Genomic DNA, 17,691 nt, shown 5'->3' on the forward strand with positions numbered 1-17,691 from the left:
AGGTGATGTGTGAAATAAATCTTGTGCACGAAGTTAAACTGCAAGATTCTGTAGAAATAGTTACAAATCAATTACTGTGCATTGAGTTTTTAAAAATAACCGACTCGGCACATGAACTTGCTCATTTCAGAGGTCTTGGTTGCAGATTAGATCTCTGAGTCCCATCATGAGTTTTCACTGTCAGGCCAGCTCAAGTTCAAACTATCAACTAATCTTCTGTTAATTCACCTCAGAGCAAAACTTACATGTTTACACTCTTTGTTTAGTTACTAATCAAACTGGAACACCAGTTGCCTGTGTGAAGTTCCTGACTGACCCAGAAACTCGTGACAGTGCGCCCTCTGGCGTTCACAAGCAGGAAGCAGCCGTTTTTATTATGAGATGCCTTTATTGTACTTTTTGGAATCCAGTGACACCGACACGAGGAAATGGTCCGACCCCCTCCCCGACGCCCTGAAAGGGAGGGGCTGCAGGGTGGGATGCACCGCGATCCCGCTATGTAGTCTTAAATTAAAACACAGAATAGCCAAGACACATCCAGGAGAGATTTCCACAGACACGCACGACATGCATTCAAAAAACTAAAAAAAAACAAAAAACTTCGAGCAAGGTGGTGACTCCTGGTTCACATGTACGCTTTGAGAAAATGAATATCACTTTTCTTTTTTTAAAAAAACCAACAAACAAACAGCTGATTTGATGGCCCACGATCAGTCGATAAGTTGAGGCTCTGTCAAGTTTCCATTTACAGGAGAAAACAAAGGAAGGCAAAGAGACACACTACTATTCATACTGGGAAAATGCTTTAAATATGGAAGTGAAAGCTTCGTCGTGTTCGCATTTTTTTTTTTTTTTTTAATTTTTGTTGTAATTAATGGAATACTTTAATGAGAGTACAATAGTCTCACTAAAAAATCAGCTCATCTAGGTAAAACTAGGCCGTCGCTCTGGCTGCCTCCCTGCTGTATCTAAGTAAAATATATAAAGTCCAGTCGAGGGCTCAGCGGGCCGTTGGTCCAGTCTGAAGCGGGGGTGAGGTGGGGCTTCAGTCCTCGTCGCTGCCACTGGCCGAGCGCTCCTGACAAGAAGCAAAAAAACAAACAGTTACCCCGTGTCCTGCCACGCCAAACTCCCAAATGATGCGTTTTCACTTGAAACGCTGTCGTATGAGGAGCTCAGAGCTCAGAGCCCAGAGCCCGGGGCCGTGTGCCGGTCTCCCCTCACCTCCTCCTGCTCCTCCTCGCTGTCGTCGTCGCTCACCACCGGTTTGGCCCGGGCGCCGCGGCCCCTCCGCCGCTGCCCCTTCCCTCCACGCTCGCTCTTCTCCTTCCGGCTCAGCTTGATCTTCACCTTCACCGAGCGCGCTGGCGGGACGGAGCGAGTCGGCGTCAAAAACACTCAAACTTTACTCAAGTATTGATACTGGTGTCAAATAACAATCAGACCTGAGGACATGTCATTTCTGTATATTTCAAAGGTTCACATGTTTTTGACACTTTATTTAATTCTGAAGTGATTCATTTTAGATTTTAATGCATTTTACTGTTTTTTAAATCGTTGAGCTGCATCATTAGTCTGAAAGACATTTTGGAAACACATTTATCACGATTAAACTCATCTCTGACTTTTTATCAGGAGTCTTATACTTTGACGATGGATCAAATGCAGACGTGCAGCTTGAGCTTTGTTGGTAGGAAGTTGTTGCTGAAGGGCATTTCAATGCACAGAAAAGGTCAGGGAGGGAATCAAACCACCAACCTTGGAATAGCAAGACACCTGGGCCACTTCATGAACACCACTTCAGTGTGGATTAGTAGCGACACTGATCAAAGTCTTGTATGTTGTGAGGAAGGAACTTAGTTTCACGGTGGACACACGTCTCTCTCACTCACATTCAGACTCGGAGCCTTCGTCCACCTCCTCCTCCTCCTCCTCGCTCTCCTCGCCCTCACTCTCGTCGTCCTTCTCGATCTTCTGCCGCACGCTGGTGAAGACGGACTGCAGCACGATGGAGTCCTCGTAGATCTGAGAAGTTGCAAAAGCAGGTTGAAGCTCGGTCCGATATATTTTAGAAAACTGCATTTATATTGGATATCTTAAAGTTCAGTGGGATCACTTCACTCCAACTTCTGTCTCAGGCTTCAGAATAAAACTCATATGAGAATCTAAAAGATAAAACCACGTAATCATTTTGACTTTGAAAGCAGCTACAAACATTGTAGAATTGTGTTGCTATATACTGACATCTAGTGGTCACAAGTAGTCGGTACAGGCATATTATTATTATTATTTAGTTCTATAAGAGCCAAACAACTAAAAAGAAGTAACTTATAGTCTGGACAATGCGTATCTCCTCCTCCGGTACATTTTGGATGAACAGTGGATTTCCTGCATTTCCCTTTTCTCCCGTCGCTCATGTTCAGACTGTCAGAAGTCGGCTGCTCGTCTCACCAGAGATCCCTCCAGGTTGAAGGTCTGGGCGTTCTGACACAGCAGCATCACGTCCTTCTCCAGGTCGTTCAGGCTGCGGTACTTATGGCTGCGGATCCGCTCCTGATGCCGGGGTGAAAAAAATAAAACAAAACAATACAAGGTTATAACAAACAAAAGATAAATAAATCAAGGTGGAACTGACGGTGAAGAGACGAGCAGGTGAAGACTCGTCCTCACCTTGATCTTCCTGAAGTCCACGGGTTTGCGGATGAGCTCGTAGTACTCGGGCAGCTCCTTACGCGACGGCAGCTGGATGAAGACTTCACTGAGCTGTCGGCCGTTACTGCTGAGAGAACGGAATCGAGAGAAGCATCAGCCGAGGACTTATCACACACAATTCTCCTTCAAACCGCAGTCCTTACCCGTCCTTGTATTTGATGACGGCGTCAACGATCTTCTTCATCTTCTTGGTGAGGGACGCCGGGTTGGGGGAGAGCTTCTCTGCAGGCGGGCGGCCGCGCTTCTTCGCCTTCTTCACGTCGTCGTCTTTGTCTCGCCCGCGGCCGCTGCTGGAGCTGGGCGTGGCCGGGCCGTCGTGGTCGCGGTCCCTCTTGCGCTTGCGGGTCGTCTTTTTGTGGCGCACTTCCTCCTCGATGTCCTCCAGATTGCCTTCTTCGATTGCCTGTGGCGGGAGACGGGTTGGTGAAAACGACTCTCCTCACAGGACGACGAACCGCTGCGTCAGCGACGCCGTGACTCCGCCCCACCTTCAGCCACTGCTTCTCCGTGAGCGAGTCGCTGTAGTCCACCTCCTTCCGCTGGCGAGAACCTCGGCCAAACATCTTCTCCTCCTCCTCCTCGCAGGTCAGCCTCTCCACTTCGGCGTCGTCTTTTAAGATCCAGCTGGGTAGGTCGTCCTCCTCCATCAGACGCGGTTTCCTCTTCGGATTACGGGCGTCCTCGCGGCGTCTGTCCAGGTCCATGCGCTAAGAGCGAGACGGGAACACGGGGAACGGATGTGAAATCAGCGGGAGCAGCAGCAGGTCTGCAGCTTTCTGACCAAAACACACACTTTTACCACTGATTTTTCCTGGATTGAGTTGACTTGGTTATCGTGAGAGACCGAGGGGCCACCCCAACTCGGGATGTGGCCTGGAGTGGAGGAGGAGAGGATGGAGTCGGCGTGTCCAAATATGTAATTAGTTTTATCTTAAATGTTCTCGTTGCAAAAAGTTTGCGAAACATTTACTTCCAGCCTCACAGCAAGCTGGCCGACTCAGACTCACTCAGTCTCTCAGTCCTCTGAGGCTGAAGGTGTGCCTCTTTAAATAAGCCCCGCCCCACCCTGATTTGGGCCAATCAGAACAAGCTGGACTCAAACAAAAAAAGTGCTCAAACCACCCGAAATTAAGATCACTGAAAAGTTGAATAATAAATGTACATAACAAACAGCAAATGATGATCAAACTCAAAATATATACAATACATTTGTAATTTCCCACTATAAATATATACACGGGTATAATACAGCTCCTACTGCGGAGCGCCCTCCGAAGAGGAAAAGTCTGAGGGAGCAGGAAGTGCGTGTGGTGAGTTTTATCCACTATACAGGTGGTATTCTGTGTACCAGAGACCCGGGACGTAGTGGGTACCTCACTACAGACCCAGGATGTTGTTAAGTACCGTCAGCAGTGGTGATGGAAGGTTTCTGTCTGTTTTGTGGCAAAACGTTCTTTGGAAAAATAGTCTGGTGTGCGTAATATGGTTACCTGAGCTGGGATTGATGCGGCTCATTGAAGAAAACCATTTGAACCTTGTAGATGTTTTAATTGTTACGAGACAAACTTTGTTGTCAATCTGATGCTAAGAGCATCATTCCAACACGTCTCATAAAACGTACGTTTGCCACTCGAGTCTGTTCCACATCATATAGAAGCTCCTACTTCAGTTTTCCGCGTCAAATGTTGAAACATAAATCGTACAATCCATCGAAAACCGCCAAAACAAGAATCAACAGCGAAGAAATGTTGCTAATTTTCCATTTTGTCATGTCTCATCGTACCCATGCACTGAAACCACTTTCTCAAAACGTCAGTACATAAGTGTTTGTATTCATGTTAAATCATACTGTGTCTCACTAACCATGAACTGCTCGAACTCCTCTTCACTCCGGGCAATCATCTGATTGACAGTCTCGTCGTCGGGCACTTCGTCTTCCTCCTGCAGGCGAACCGAGACAGACTCAATGAGACGATGTTGATGAGGGTTAATGTGGCGCCCACAGTTCCTCAAAACTCAGCCAAAAAAAAAATAAAAAATCGCCACACAGTTCAGTGAATGATACAGTGAGCCTGATACTGGCATTGTAAAAAATCACGGGTCCTGCAGGAAAAATGTCAATTTTAGTGTAAATAGGAGGTCAATGAAGAGTTTTCATGTCAGTGTGAAAGGTAAAGTCTATTAACCATTAAAGGTTTGTGGAGAAGAAGAAAGACAAAAGGGAGGAAGAGGAGAAGTCTGGATTGATGAAAGCTCACAAATCCTAAGAACAGAGTGATATAAGGAAAAGAGACAGAGGAGGGGGGGGGAGAGAAGTGATTGAAGAACTGGGGCAGCGCACAAGTGGATGAGAGTGGGTGGAGGTTCAGACCGCACCCACCCACGCCCCCCTAGTACGGCAGCCTCCTCGAGCCCCGACCTCGTCCTGCTCCTCGTGCTCCAGAATGGCCTGCAAGAAGGCACGGCGCTCAAAGCCCGAGGACTTCTGGTCGAACATGCCGGCCTGGATGACTTTCTGGTCCACGTTCAGCTTATACTTGGCCGCCGCCAGGATCTTCTCCTCCACGCTGTTGACGGTGCACAGGCGCAGGACGCGCACCTCGTTCTGCTGCCCGATGCGGTGGGCTCGGTCCTGGGCTTGCAGGTCCTGTGGGAGTGGGAGCGGGGAGCACAGAGGTTAGTTCAGGTGGCGGCGGAGCGAGGAGGGACTGCGGGGGGAAGGGCGGGGGGGGGGGGGAGGAGAACCTGATGAGGGTTCCAGTCGCTGTCGAAGATGATGACGGTGTCGGCAGACTGCAGGTTGAGACCCAGACCGCCGGCTCGCGTACTGAGCAGGAACACAAAGTACTCGGAGGCCGGGTCATTGAAAGTCTTCAGCAGCATGCCGCGGTCCTCCGCTTTGGTGGTTCCTATTGGGAGAAAACCCTGTTCATACACTGGATAATCTGACACAAGTCCTTAATATTTCTACTGCAAGTTATAATGGGATCATAATAGAGATAATGAAGGTCTGCAGGAGGAATCTCACCGTCCAGACGCAGGTATTTGAAGTTGCGGTAGGCAAAGTAATCCTCCATGATGGTCATGAGCGTGGTCATTTGGCAGAAGAGCAGCACTTTGTGGCCGGTGGCCCTCAGCTTGGGCAGGATGCGGTCCAGCAGTTCAAACTTCCCCGAGGCGCGGTACAGCTCGGAGCTGCGGGGTTACGAGGAAGCGCGTGAGGAGACGGCGGCCACGGACGGAACATTGCGGTCACACAAAAATCAAGTTCCACTCACCCGGTCACGATTCCCCCGGAGTAACCCAGATGCTCCGAGAAAGACTCCTGCAAAACAAACGGGCCATTAATATATTTCAATTTATTGTGGAAACACGAACGAAAGCAGAGGATTTGGTTCAAGTACCTCGATGTGCTGGAACATGTAGGGGTGGTTACAAATCTTCCTCAGCTGCATGATGGTGTTCATGAGGGTCTTGGTGCCTCCTTTACCCTGGAGAGTTTCCAAAGAAGACGACATGATGAGACACAGCATCATTTCACCGTCGTGTGATTTCACACACTCAAGGACACGATCGTACCTTCTTATCTTTCTCTGATCCGTCTGTGAGCAGCACTCCCTTGGCCTGCATGTGTCTGTATAAAACCCTCTGCAGGGCCGACATGTCGCACTTTATCACGTACTCCACCTGTCAGACAAGGGCGAGGGCGAGGAGAAACCATCAAAATTAAAACCAAAACCATGTGTAACAGTGAGGATGAGTCTGAGAGTTCCACGTATTAATATTGTAAATAAACTAGAGATGGATGCGTCCTGACCTTCTCTGGCAGCTGAGCCTCCACCTCCTTCTTGAGTCGGCGCAGCAGGAAAGGTCGAAGCACTTTGTGTAAACGCCGGATGATCAGGATGGTCTCTTCTTCATTTAGGTCCACCTTGTCATCAAAGACAAATGAAAGCTTAGTGGAAATCCCTCTTGATGCCGTTTTGGGTTCCTGACTGGAGCGAGCGGCCACCCACCTTCTCTCCGGTCATGGCGAAGGGGGCGTTGAACCACTGCTCGAAGGTGCTGCAGCTCTTGAAGATGGTGGGCAGCAGGAAGTTGAGCAGGGCCCAGAGCTCGGGCAGCTTGTTCTGCAGCGGCGTGCCCGTGAGCAGCACGCGCCGGGGTGCCAAGTAGTGCGTGTTCAGGACCTGAGTGAGCTTACAGTGGTGGTTCTTCATACGGTGGCCTTCATCCACGATCATGTACTTCCATCGGAGCTGCGGGAGGAAGACGTGGGCGCAGAGTGAGTTTCCGGTGACGGGGCTGAGATTGACCAGCCGACGTGGCTGCGGGCGACTTCTTACCTTCGCCAACACCTGCTTGTCTTTGATGATGTACTCGTACGTGGTGAGCAGCACGTTGAACTTGCCGCTGCGCAGGATGGGGACGAAAGAGCGTCGAGCAGCTGGAGATCCCTGAAAGACAACATTAGACCGAACTTCCAGATCATCGTCTCGTAAAGGAAACGCTGCTTGAAGCCGGATAATTAGATAATTAGAGCACTGACCTTGTAGGAGACCTTCACCACAGACGGTGCCCACTTATCAAACTCATACACCCAGTTCGATAAAGTTCTGAGAGACGGAGGAAACGTCGGTAAGCTTTCTGTGCGGCTTTGTTTCAAAGAGAAGACGGTCTGTTTCGCACTTACGAGAGAGGTACGATGATGAGGAAGGGCCCGTTGAGGCGCTTTAACTCCATGAGGTAAGTGATCAGAGCGATGGTCTGGATGGTTTTACCCAGGCCCATCTCGTCAGCCAGGATGCCGTTCAAGTTGTTGTTGTAAAGTGACACCAGCCACTCCAGACCTTTGACCTGCGGAGGAGACGGCGCCAGTTAGCCTCGCGTTCTTTAGCCGGGTGGCCTCGTGCTGGTGCTGTTTCCCGGGTTACCTGGTATTGCTTGAGTTGCCCGTTGATCAGCAGTGAGGACTGTTTGTCCACCTTCTCGGTGACGGCGTGGGCCACGGCGTAGTAGGACTGCAGGCCGCGGTTGAAGGCGGCGTTGCCGTACTCGTCGTCCACGTCCTGCTTGGCGTGTCTGAGAAAACACATTTTTAAGGTGAAAAAACAAAACAAAACAAAAACAAAAACAAAAACAAAAAAAACATCAAGGAGAAAAGAATAGAACGCAGACAACAGGGGAGAGAACAGTATTGTCTCACTCGATGATGTGCTGGACGTCCACTTCGGACACTTCTTCGCTGTCGGGGTCGGGAATCTTCTTCTTCTCTTCAGATGCAGAAGACGAAGGCTGAGGGTGCTCCTCCTCTTCCTCCTGGGCGAAAAAGGACAAGAGGTGAGGAACCCCGAGAGGCGGGGAAAACAAGATTCAGCTTGGAGTCCGTTTTCTACCTCCTCTTCCTCCTCGTCTGAACCGCTGTCTTCGCTGTCTGAACGCGGCGCCACCTCGTATCTGCAGAGAAAAGACGACATTTTAGAGGATTAAAAGAAGTCAAGCGCAGTTTTTAACAGGAATTGGTGAGACTGGAGTGTAGCCAGCTTCGTAAGCCACGCAAAGATCTCCAAAAAGTGAACTCATATCAGCTGCAGTGTTTCAACAAACCTCCTCATTGTATTTATGTGACGCTCATGCTGCTGAGCTCACAATCGGGTCTCTAACCGCTGCATCACTGACATTCTGGGTACGGGTCTGAGCGTGCGCCCAGAAAACTGAACGTTTTGTTGTTCAAAACGTAACTAAACATTAATATCTGGAGGAAGAACTATGAAAAATGTCTTCCAAACATATTTTTATCACTGAATTAGTTGAAGGTGCTTTCGAGATTAACTGAAGAGATAAAAAATATGCTTTTCAAATCTTTCAGCAGCAGCAGAGGTGAAAGCAAAATGAAAGAGATATTTCAGATTGAAGGCCTCGAGGAGACAGGCTCCCACAATGTGCCTCACACCCACCCGGGGTTCATTTCCAGCCACGTCTCCAGCTGCCCGGCCTTCGGTGCGTCCATGCCCGTCAGAATCTTCCCGCTGTCCACGTGGATGACCTTAACCGGCAGGTCGCTCATCTGACTGGTCTCGTCTAAAGGCTTCACACAACGAATCACACATCAGTACCATGAATCCCAACACGTTACGGGAGGTCGAGACGTTAATGCTTCTCCTCTTACCTCTCCATCAGGTCCCAAAGCTGCAGAGCCGCCTTCCACTGTTTCTGGCTTCTGGCGCAAAGGCAAGTAAACGGTCAGCAAGATGGACGGAGACACGATTCTACGGACAGGTGCTCGAGACAAACGCCTACCTTCTTTTTCTTCTTCTTCTTCTTCTCTTTGAGGGCTTGTGCGGCCTTGTGAGCGCGCACCAGCTCGGTGAGGTTGGCCACGTACTCATCTGTCTGCTGCAGCAGGTACGCCAGGCGCTTGTCTTTCTTCTGGTCGATGAGCTTACGGTAACCTTCTTCATCTTCGGCCTGGAGGAGAGTCGCAGAGAAGCACAGAGGGAACGGTCAGTCTACAGAACACACACACACACACACACACACACACACACACACACACACACACACACACACACACACACACACACACACACACACACACACACACACACACACACACACACACACACACACACACACACACACACACACACACACGTGTGTGTCTGTGTGAGGTCTCGGGGACCGCGGGCCTCACCATCAGCCGTCGCATTCTCTCCTTCTCAATGCGCTCGTTCTCTTTCTTCTGCTCGCGCTCGGTGTTGGCGTGGTAGGTGGAGACGGCCTTGGTGGCCTTCTGGATCTTGGCTGTGATGGAGCGGTGGTACTCCTTGAAGTCCTTGGCGTGCTGCAGGATGCTGTTGAGGTATTCCTATCCGGGAAAAGACAAAAGACGTTACCGCGGTCTGCAACTTTGGGATTCGAAATAGGCTGACAAAAAGCGGCGCTCTTCTCCCAGTGCCCACCTGGTGCTTCTGGCGACGTTTCCGCTCCTGTTCGATCTTCTGCTGCTTCTCGAGCTTCTCTGTGATGCGGGCTTCGCGCAGCGACTGGCGTTTGCTGCGCTTGTAGGCTTTAGCGTTGAGGGCGGTTTCCAGAGCCGTGTCCCGGCGCATGCAGACCACGACCTCCTGACGGAGCTGCAGAGGTGTTCCACAGAGAAAATGAGCACTGGTCCAAGGCGATGGGTTAAACGCCCAAGTGGGACGCCAGAAGAAAACAGTGTACCTGTCTCTGGAAGTTGAGCAGCCGCAGGGCTTTGAGCTCGATGGTAGCTTTGGTGCGGAGGTCGCCGGCCAGCGAGCCCGGCAGGTTCTCCAGCTCCTGTATCCGGTGAGTGATACGAGCCTGTAGCCTGAACAAAGCACAACAAAACACCAACATTTAGACCATTAACCTCAACACGGAGAGAAATCCTTTAAATGAACAGGTTTTTCTGTGTATTTTTCAGTGTGAGGCTTTGTGAGTTCTACACATCGCAGGTGATAATTACAACGAACCAAATTGGATTAAGTTGAAGTAAAATCTATTTCTTTTATAGTTTCAGCTCGTTTGTGAGCTTCACTAAAAAAGCAGAAAACGCCATGTTTTATTCACGTGCCTGCCTCAGTGGCAAGGTGCAAATATCACTACCCTGGGAACGCGTTTCATTTTAATATTCTCTTTCTTACACCGCTTTATCAAGCGCAACTAGTCTGAGCAGTTCTGAGCACCTACACAAAAAGCACATCAAAATGTGCGGGAAATTCGGGAATAGTGTCCTATTGCTTTTGTTAGCGATGTGGCTAACCGTTTCAGAAAATAATGGAGAAAACAAATGTGAAAAATCTTCAAATAAGGGGCCACTCTTGTGTAACAGGAGCAGTTCTCTCTAAAAATGCATTTGTCAAGTGTCAGATTTCCTCCCATAGACTCCAATGGATTTTTGGGAGACATTTTCTCACTCAAACCAAAAAGTTTAGACATTTTTCTCAACTGTTTGCTGGGGAATGGAGGATCCTACGGACATGACAAGCTCACAGTAAATTCATGAGGTTCCTCTGACGCTCACAGTTCAAAAATATTTGGAATAGGTCTCACGGTTCTCAAACAATCATAATTAGTTTGAAGCGTCCACACACCATTGAGCTCTGACAGTAACTGACGCTGATAGTAACTGCAGTCTCTGACTTCAGTTTGTCTCCATGGCAACACACACACACACACACACACACCTGTAGAGTACCTGCTACTTTAATTATACTTTTCCAGAGATACGCACAAAATAAAAACTCTTACACACATACTGAAAACTCAACAGGAAGTCAGCCTTTTTGACAAACATGGTGGATTTTGGCCTAAACTAGACTTTCCCCAATAGTCCGGTCGCCTTAAGGAACCTATTTAAATATCTTCTGCCCCTTTCTCTTCCTAACTAGTCCCCACACAGTTGGGAATACGGACCGAAAAAGCTCATTGAATCGTGCGGAAATAGGTTGCTGCGAGTTTTATTAACGATTTGGCTATCCATTCCCGGAATTTTTTTTTAGAAAGAAAGACGAAAAATCGCAAAAAACTGTCCCATACAAAGTGGATGGCAGAAGCATCTCACAGAGGAGATCGGTGCCTGTTGCCAGTGAAACACAAAACGACCACCACGGCCTGTAGGAATGTCGTAGGGCGATCAAACCAAAATTCAATTGTTCGTCTGATCAATACCTAAAAATCATGTGCCAATACCCTTGACCTAAATCCAACTGGAAGTCCGCAATTTGCCTTTCAAAATAAGATTTTCACCAAAAAAAGGCCCTCACGCAAACGCTATCTCCTCTGAGGGTGAATATCATATCTGCTTCAAAACACGATTAAAAGACAGAGGAGACTCTTTTTGACTAGCCGAGCGGTTTCGATTTTATTAGCCGTCAAAGGTCCTAAGAATCCTGCCGCCTCCCTCCTCTCATTCAAATACATGGGACACAAGACTCTGAAGACTCTCCCCTGATAGAACACCTTGAACATTGAAGTGGCGACTGTGGCTGAACCGTGACTGATCGACAAAACGAGCAGATCAGAAGCACAATAAGAACCTGCTGAACAAGACGATGTAACACATGTGGGGGAAAGTCCAGAAAACATGACCTTTTTGACGAGAGAGAACAATGCTGTCATTTCTTTTGTTCCAGCGATTTCAAACTGTGACCACTTTACCTGCATGGTCTGACTTTCAAAATAAAAGCCCCTGTTATCAAAAATTACAATTCAAAATAAATATCAAGTGTTTAAGCTCGGCGTAGGGGTGAGCTGGATTTCAAAATAAAAGCCCCAAAGTCCTTCAAAAATAAAAATCCCTGTTCATCAAAGATTAAAATATGGACTTCAATCTGGATATTAAGAGTTTAGCGAGGCTTTCAAAATAAAACCCCCCAATTTTTTCAAAATACAAATCCTTGTTTATTAAAAATGACACCAAAAGCCTAAAAAAAATTATATTTAGCGAGACTAGAGGTTAGTTGGCTTTTAAAATAAAAGCCCTCCACATTTTTCAAAATAAAATTCCTTTATTGTTAAAACCATCAAAATGTATATTTTATCAATATTTACAGGGGCCAGAGGGCACGACTGGTCCGACCCCCACGGGCCACAGGCCAGAGTGCGAGGTCTCGATCAAGGCTGCTTGCAGCTTTAATTTCCTCTTGAATTTTCTAGTTGATGTTAATGGAGCAGTGTGTGCGGCATTTGTTTTTTTTGGGAAGTTTTCGTTTTTGCTATCTCTCAGAGGACCCTGACTGGATCTGCTTGCAAGACAAAAAGTCAAAATGATTCCAGATCAAACCCCGATAGCTCAGAATTGGACACCATTTAAATTTAGCACTTTTTAGCAGAGAAGCATCTGAGGCCTCACCTGTACTCCCTCTCCTGGAGGATCTCCACTGGGTCCAGCCCGCGGGGTTTCTGAATAGGGGTGATGCGGTTCTGCTTCTGGTGCAGCATCATGGGAGGAGGCTGTGCCGGCTGCCCTGGGGACTGCGTCTGTGGGGGCATCACTGGGGAGGCAGCTGGAGGCACGGATGGGGGCGCGGGCGAGGGTCTGCCAGTGGGCTGAGGCGGGATAAGCTTCTGGGGGGGGTTGGACGGAGCAGCAGCGTTCACCATGGGTCCTAACAGACATCAGGGCAGAGGAGGTTATTTTCTTGCTTTGACATTGGGATTAAAGTATTAAGTGAGACTGGAGTCAGCTCTGATCTCAGATTCACCTTCAGGCCAGGACTTGGGGGGTCCATTGGTAGGTTGGCCTTGCATACCTGGGGGGACTCCTGCAGGTCCAGGAGGAGCCATATTGGGGCCAACCATACCTAAAAGAGAACAGTAACATATTAAATCTTGCTGATTTGCCTACTGTGATTCACTAGAGTCCATCATTATCACATTTACCTGCTCAGTTTTGATTTACTCCCCTTTTTAATGACACTAAATTTTTTTAGACAAAACAGTTGATTGTTCTCATCTGGTTTTCGCTGTCGGTCACAAATGAATCCAACACAGACTCCTCCACTCACCATGTGGTCTATTGTAGTTTGCCTGAGTAGGTCCTGGCCCAGTGCCTGGGCCACCCGCGGGTCCAGTGGCGGGGGGCATGTTAGGCATGGGCTGCTGCTGCATGCCCGGCATGGGGCGCTTCCCCTGCACGGCCATCTGCAGGTGCTCGGGCAGCGGCTGGCTGCGTGCGAGCATCTTATAGGCCATGATCTGAGCCCTGAGTTGGTGCAGCTGGTTCTGGTTGAAGGGGGTGGGTCCGCCCGCGCTGCCCGGAACACCTCCGGCCACGGGGGGTGCTCCTGGACCCTGAGGACCGCCACGGTTGGGTTGGCCCAGACCCTGATTTGGATCCCCGCCGCTCTCCATCGGGCCCGCTACGGGGCCAGGTGGACCGCTGGGCATCATGGGACCGGAGGGGGGGCCGTTGGCTGGGACGGGGCTGGGTGCGTGTTCCGAGCCCCCCAGAGGGGAGGGGTAGCCTGTGGAGGGAAGAGAGGTTCCATCAATACGCAGAAAACGATTCCACCACTGTTTTCATGCACATGCCACTATTTACATGATAATCATAAGTGGGGCAGTGGTGGTCGAGAGGCTGGAGAAGCCAACTTGGGATCAGATGTTTGCAGGTTTGAATCCCACAGCAGGCACATCACCACTGAGGGTCTCTGAGAAAGACCCTTTGACACCCATCACCTCCCCAGAGCGCCATAATGTGGCTTCCCACTGCATCCTCAAAAAAGGATGGGTCAATGTTGGGGGAAAAGAGAATTTCCTCAATGGATTAGTAAAGTATCAGTTTCGTTTATCTGTGTGCTTGAAGAGGCACGGAATCCGCTGTTGTGTCATTTCAACCTCTTTTGCATATGGACAGCTTATTTCTGTGAACGCAGCCATGTGTGTTGTTGTCTGAGAGGGAAATGTCAAAACCCCGCCCCCTTCCGTTAGAGACACGCCTCTTTCTGCTTCTAGAGCAGGTACACAGCAGGAGAAACCGGCTGGATAGCTTCTCTCTCACACAGGCGCACACACATCTGCTGCATGCTCACTCTGCATACCTCGAGTAGTCTAACTGGTAAGTTCCATTAGAACCACTCTCACATAATCACCAACGTTTAATACACTTGTAAGAGTAGCAGAAGTCTTCACCTTGGGAATGTTGGTCCATGGGGCTTGGAGGGGGTCCCATCCCACTGTGCCCCCCTGGTCTCATGCCCATATTTTTCATCTGGGCGTAGCGAGGATCGTCAGGCATTACTTTCTCGTGCATGGAGTCCATGGGCTGCAGAACACACCGGAACAATCAGACAAAAGCATGAGAACGGAAGCCTTGTTGAAAGAGCGGGAAGTTGGATGAGCTTTAAGTACTTTGTGCATCTGATGCATGTTGTCCTGAGGGTATCCTGGAGGCCCCTGCTGAGGATGGGGATGTCCTGATCCGGGAGGTCCCGGGCTGGGGCCCATCATGCTATGGGCCGAACCCGGCGAGGGACCCGGGCTCGGGCCCATCATGCCTCCTGGAGACGGACCTGGGCCCGGGGAGGGACCGGGCCGAGGTGTCCCTCCCATCGGGGGGTCAGGAGTGGACATCTCTCAGAGGAAACTGGGGATGTGCGACAGCGGCAAAGAACCCCTGAAAGCAGATCACATTGAGCCTTTAGAATCCAACAGTGACAAGACTCACTCACATGTTTCTTTTGTCTTGACAAAACAAAAACAAAAGTCCTACTTCAAGTAAACACATTTCATTTTAATATCGGACACCAACTTAAAAACGGTCAATATGTCATTCTTTTTAAACGTGCATTCGCAAACTGACTCATGTTTTATCATTGTGTCACTTTGTTATTAACTGTCTTAATATTTCATTACGTACAGGGAGTGTCTTGAAAGGCACCAAAAAAATACAATCAATCTTGATATTATTGTATAGCTTTATTAAATCTGTACCCCAAAAAAAAACAACTCTTGAAACTTTCATGTGTTTTATAAATAAACCTCTGTATTCAGGATGATGGAGGAAAAAAAACAGTCTGACTTTGACCGATAACTGATAGAGCGGTTAGAGATGCGAAACATTTTGCAGAAGTTGAGGATATATAAGTTGTGAAATTCAAGCCCAATTTAAACAACATTTTCAAATGAAGACGCAAAATGTTTGTTGCGTTTTGGGTGTCCGTTTCTGTGACAACGATGCTCAGCGTCACTGAAAACACAAGTTTTTGAAAGCTGCTACCAAGGTGAATCTTTTCAAAAATGCTTTGACTCAGTCTCCGTGGGAACGGGGGGAAAACGTAACTTTTCTGAAACGCTGCTACTGGACAAGCGCACATCGGCCATAATAAAAAGTCCTTCTGCATATGCGCATGTACATTGAAGACAACAACAATGGGAGTCAATAATTCCCAGTACATATTCTCCAAGGACTTCAAAACGCTTTATAGTTGAGAGTCACCTGGGATATCAATCCAATATTAATATTTTGAGTATTGTTCTTTGTATGTGGTATGTATGTATGTATGTATGTATGTATGTATGTGGTTTCATTAACAAACAACAGCACCAGTGGGCCTTCATGCCAACTACATATTTTTAAGCGTCTCTGCCATTGTAGTGAATACAGACATAATTTTAAAAATGTTGCCGTGTAAATGTGAAACTTTACTGAAACAAAAAAGCAAAAACAATGCTTTTTAATTAAAAAATGTGCGTAAAAAGGGCCTTAGCTTGTGATCTTTTCTAGTAAAGTTAACATTTTGTCAAGCATTGCAAACTTAATTTGACTGTCAAATCGAATCAGTAGGAATGTGCATTCTAGGTTGATGCTAAATACTACCCATTCAGACAAAGAGCAAATAGTTTTGTGAATGAAGACAAACTTTGGAGTTGACAAACAGAACAGTCCTGAGTCTGCATGTTCTTCCAGAGCAAATCAAAATCATGCTGGTAATGTAACTTGGATCAGTGAGTTAGAACTTAATATCTGCACTAAGGTCCACAACCTGAATATGCATGCATCCATTGTCTACATCCACAGCACTATCCAAGTCTGTCCCATCCGACACAAAGCAGGCAACAGCTGCCTGATGACAGATCAGCAGAGCTCAGTTTGACACATTCAGGTGGGTTGCTCTCATCCCGCAGAGGGATTTCAATGTTTACAGCTCTGCTCGATCAAATGTCAAGGAGAGGTCAATTAATTCCTCAAGACCATAACCTCAGTTTCATGTGTTGCAATACAGTATTTGCTTGGTAAACACAATGCTATTAAATATACTGTGGTAGGATCGTGTCAAAATGTAATTTGCAAGGTATTAACCATAATCAAAACACCACTGTTACTGAGGCCAGAATCAACCAAAACACAGACCTACTAATAAAAGAGATGTGCGTATTAAAGGTAACAAAGAAAACGGATCACAGTGAGCAGCTGTGCCTCATCGGTTGTTGCAGTGTTTACATTTTGAAGCCAGGAAAACACAGGTTAGCGAGTATTAGCATTCGGAACTAATGCTACCCGGGCCTCGCCGGTATCCACTTTAAAACACGTAAAATAGGTTGATTAAATTCCCCGAGACGACGAGCGTGTCGCAACATCATGTGCAACGATCGGGGGGATTTAACGAAGTGTTAAAAGGCGGTTGCAAACAAAGAAAACACGCCGGGTCTGGGCTGTAAAGACGTGAACTAAAAACAACAAAATAAGCTGGTGGCGGACGGCGACTAGCATGCTAGCGAGCTAACAGGGTTAGCCTAGCCGGCCACGCTCTCCCGGGCCGCTTTGGCAGAAAAACGGCCCGGTTTGGTGGATTCTGAGAACTTTTGGGGCCACATGTGAAAGGTTAGAGCATCGCCGGTGTTGATTGATCCAACGCGCCTCCCGTACGCCTGGCTCAAACCTCCGCTCTCACCACATTTCCAAAAACAATTTTCATTCATTGCAGCGGCGCCGCGCCACAGCAGCAGCAGCGCTCACTGTAATGTCGGTCTCATCTCTTCTCCTTCCAACACGCGAAAAAAAACCAAGCAAAACCTCCAATAAAAGCTCACTCAAGCGGCTCGGAACACCCGCAAACTGTCTCCTACCGGCGGCGGCGATCACCGCGGACTTACACGGGTGGCGAAAGTTGATGTTTGGAGGCTCGCCGGTCGCCGCGTCTCTCGGTTTTCCTCCTTCAGCCAGAAACAAAGAGCGATCGTGCCAGTCGGTTTTTTTCCTTCACGCACCCCCCCCTCCCCTCCCCTCCTCTCTCTCCGTAGGCCTGTGCGGCTCTGCAGCGCCCCCCTCCCCCCCCTCCCTGCTGCGTTCAACAGCAGCCCGGAAACCACACGGTTGCCAAGTATGCTTAATGTAAGCGACTTTTAGCATGTTTTTCTGTAAAAATCAATCCGTATTTGTGGTTATTTCATTTGTTTATATTACATATTTGTTTATTTTCGCTTTTACAAACACACATTTGGGATATATTT

At 48.2% G+C, this 17,691-nt stretch overlaps 1 protein-coding gene across 4 annotated transcripts; it reads right to left on the reverse strand.

The window, feature by feature from the left end:
• Positions 1-804: 804 nt before the first annotated feature.
• On the reverse strand, positions 805-17,455 carry smarca4a (SWI/SNF related BAF chromatin remodeling complex subunit ATPase 4a). 4 transcript variants are annotated; one of them, XM_080487764.1, is made up of 34 exons: positions 17,335-17,455; positions 14,590-14,854; positions 14,371-14,503; positions 13,245-13,703; positions 12,942-13,040; positions 12,590-12,845; positions 9,937-10,063; positions 9,675-9,848; positions 9,407-9,580; positions 9,013-9,180; positions 8,882-8,929; positions 8,670-8,800; positions 8,109-8,169; positions 7,919-8,031; positions 7,647-7,794; positions 7,406-7,569; positions 7,262-7,328; positions 7,059-7,169; positions 6,729-6,971; positions 6,530-6,643; positions 6,292-6,399; positions 6,117-6,203; positions 5,991-6,037; positions 5,741-5,907; positions 5,458-5,621; positions 5,132-5,359; positions 4,576-4,653; positions 3,201-3,419; positions 2,856-3,115; positions 2,671-2,776; positions 2,452-2,553; positions 1,893-2,025; positions 1,225-1,364; positions 805-1,078 (listed from the first exon to the last, which is right to left on the reverse strand). In XM_080487764.1, the coding sequence occupies exons 2-34, from the start codon at positions 14,809-14,811 to the stop codon at positions 1,046-1,048; spliced, it is 4,884 nt and encodes a 1,627-aa protein (XP_080343890.1). In that variant the 5' UTR covers positions 14,812-14,854; positions 17,335-17,455; the 3' UTR covers positions 805-1,045. The 4 variants fall into 4 exon arrangements, with proteins under 4 accessions (XP_080343890.1, XP_080343889.1, XP_080343888.1 ...); XM_080487763.1 differs by having other exon boundaries at positions 2,671-2,779; XM_080487762.1 differs by having other exon boundaries at positions 5,093-5,359.
• Positions 17,456-17,691: the final 236 nt, after the last annotated feature.

This window comes from Lipophrys pholis, assembly GCF_963383615.2.
Source record: "Lipophrys pholis genome assembly, chromosome: 19".
NCBI classification, from domain to species: Eukaryota; Metazoa; Chordata; class Actinopteri; order Blenniiformes; family Blenniidae; genus Lipophrys; species Lipophrys pholis.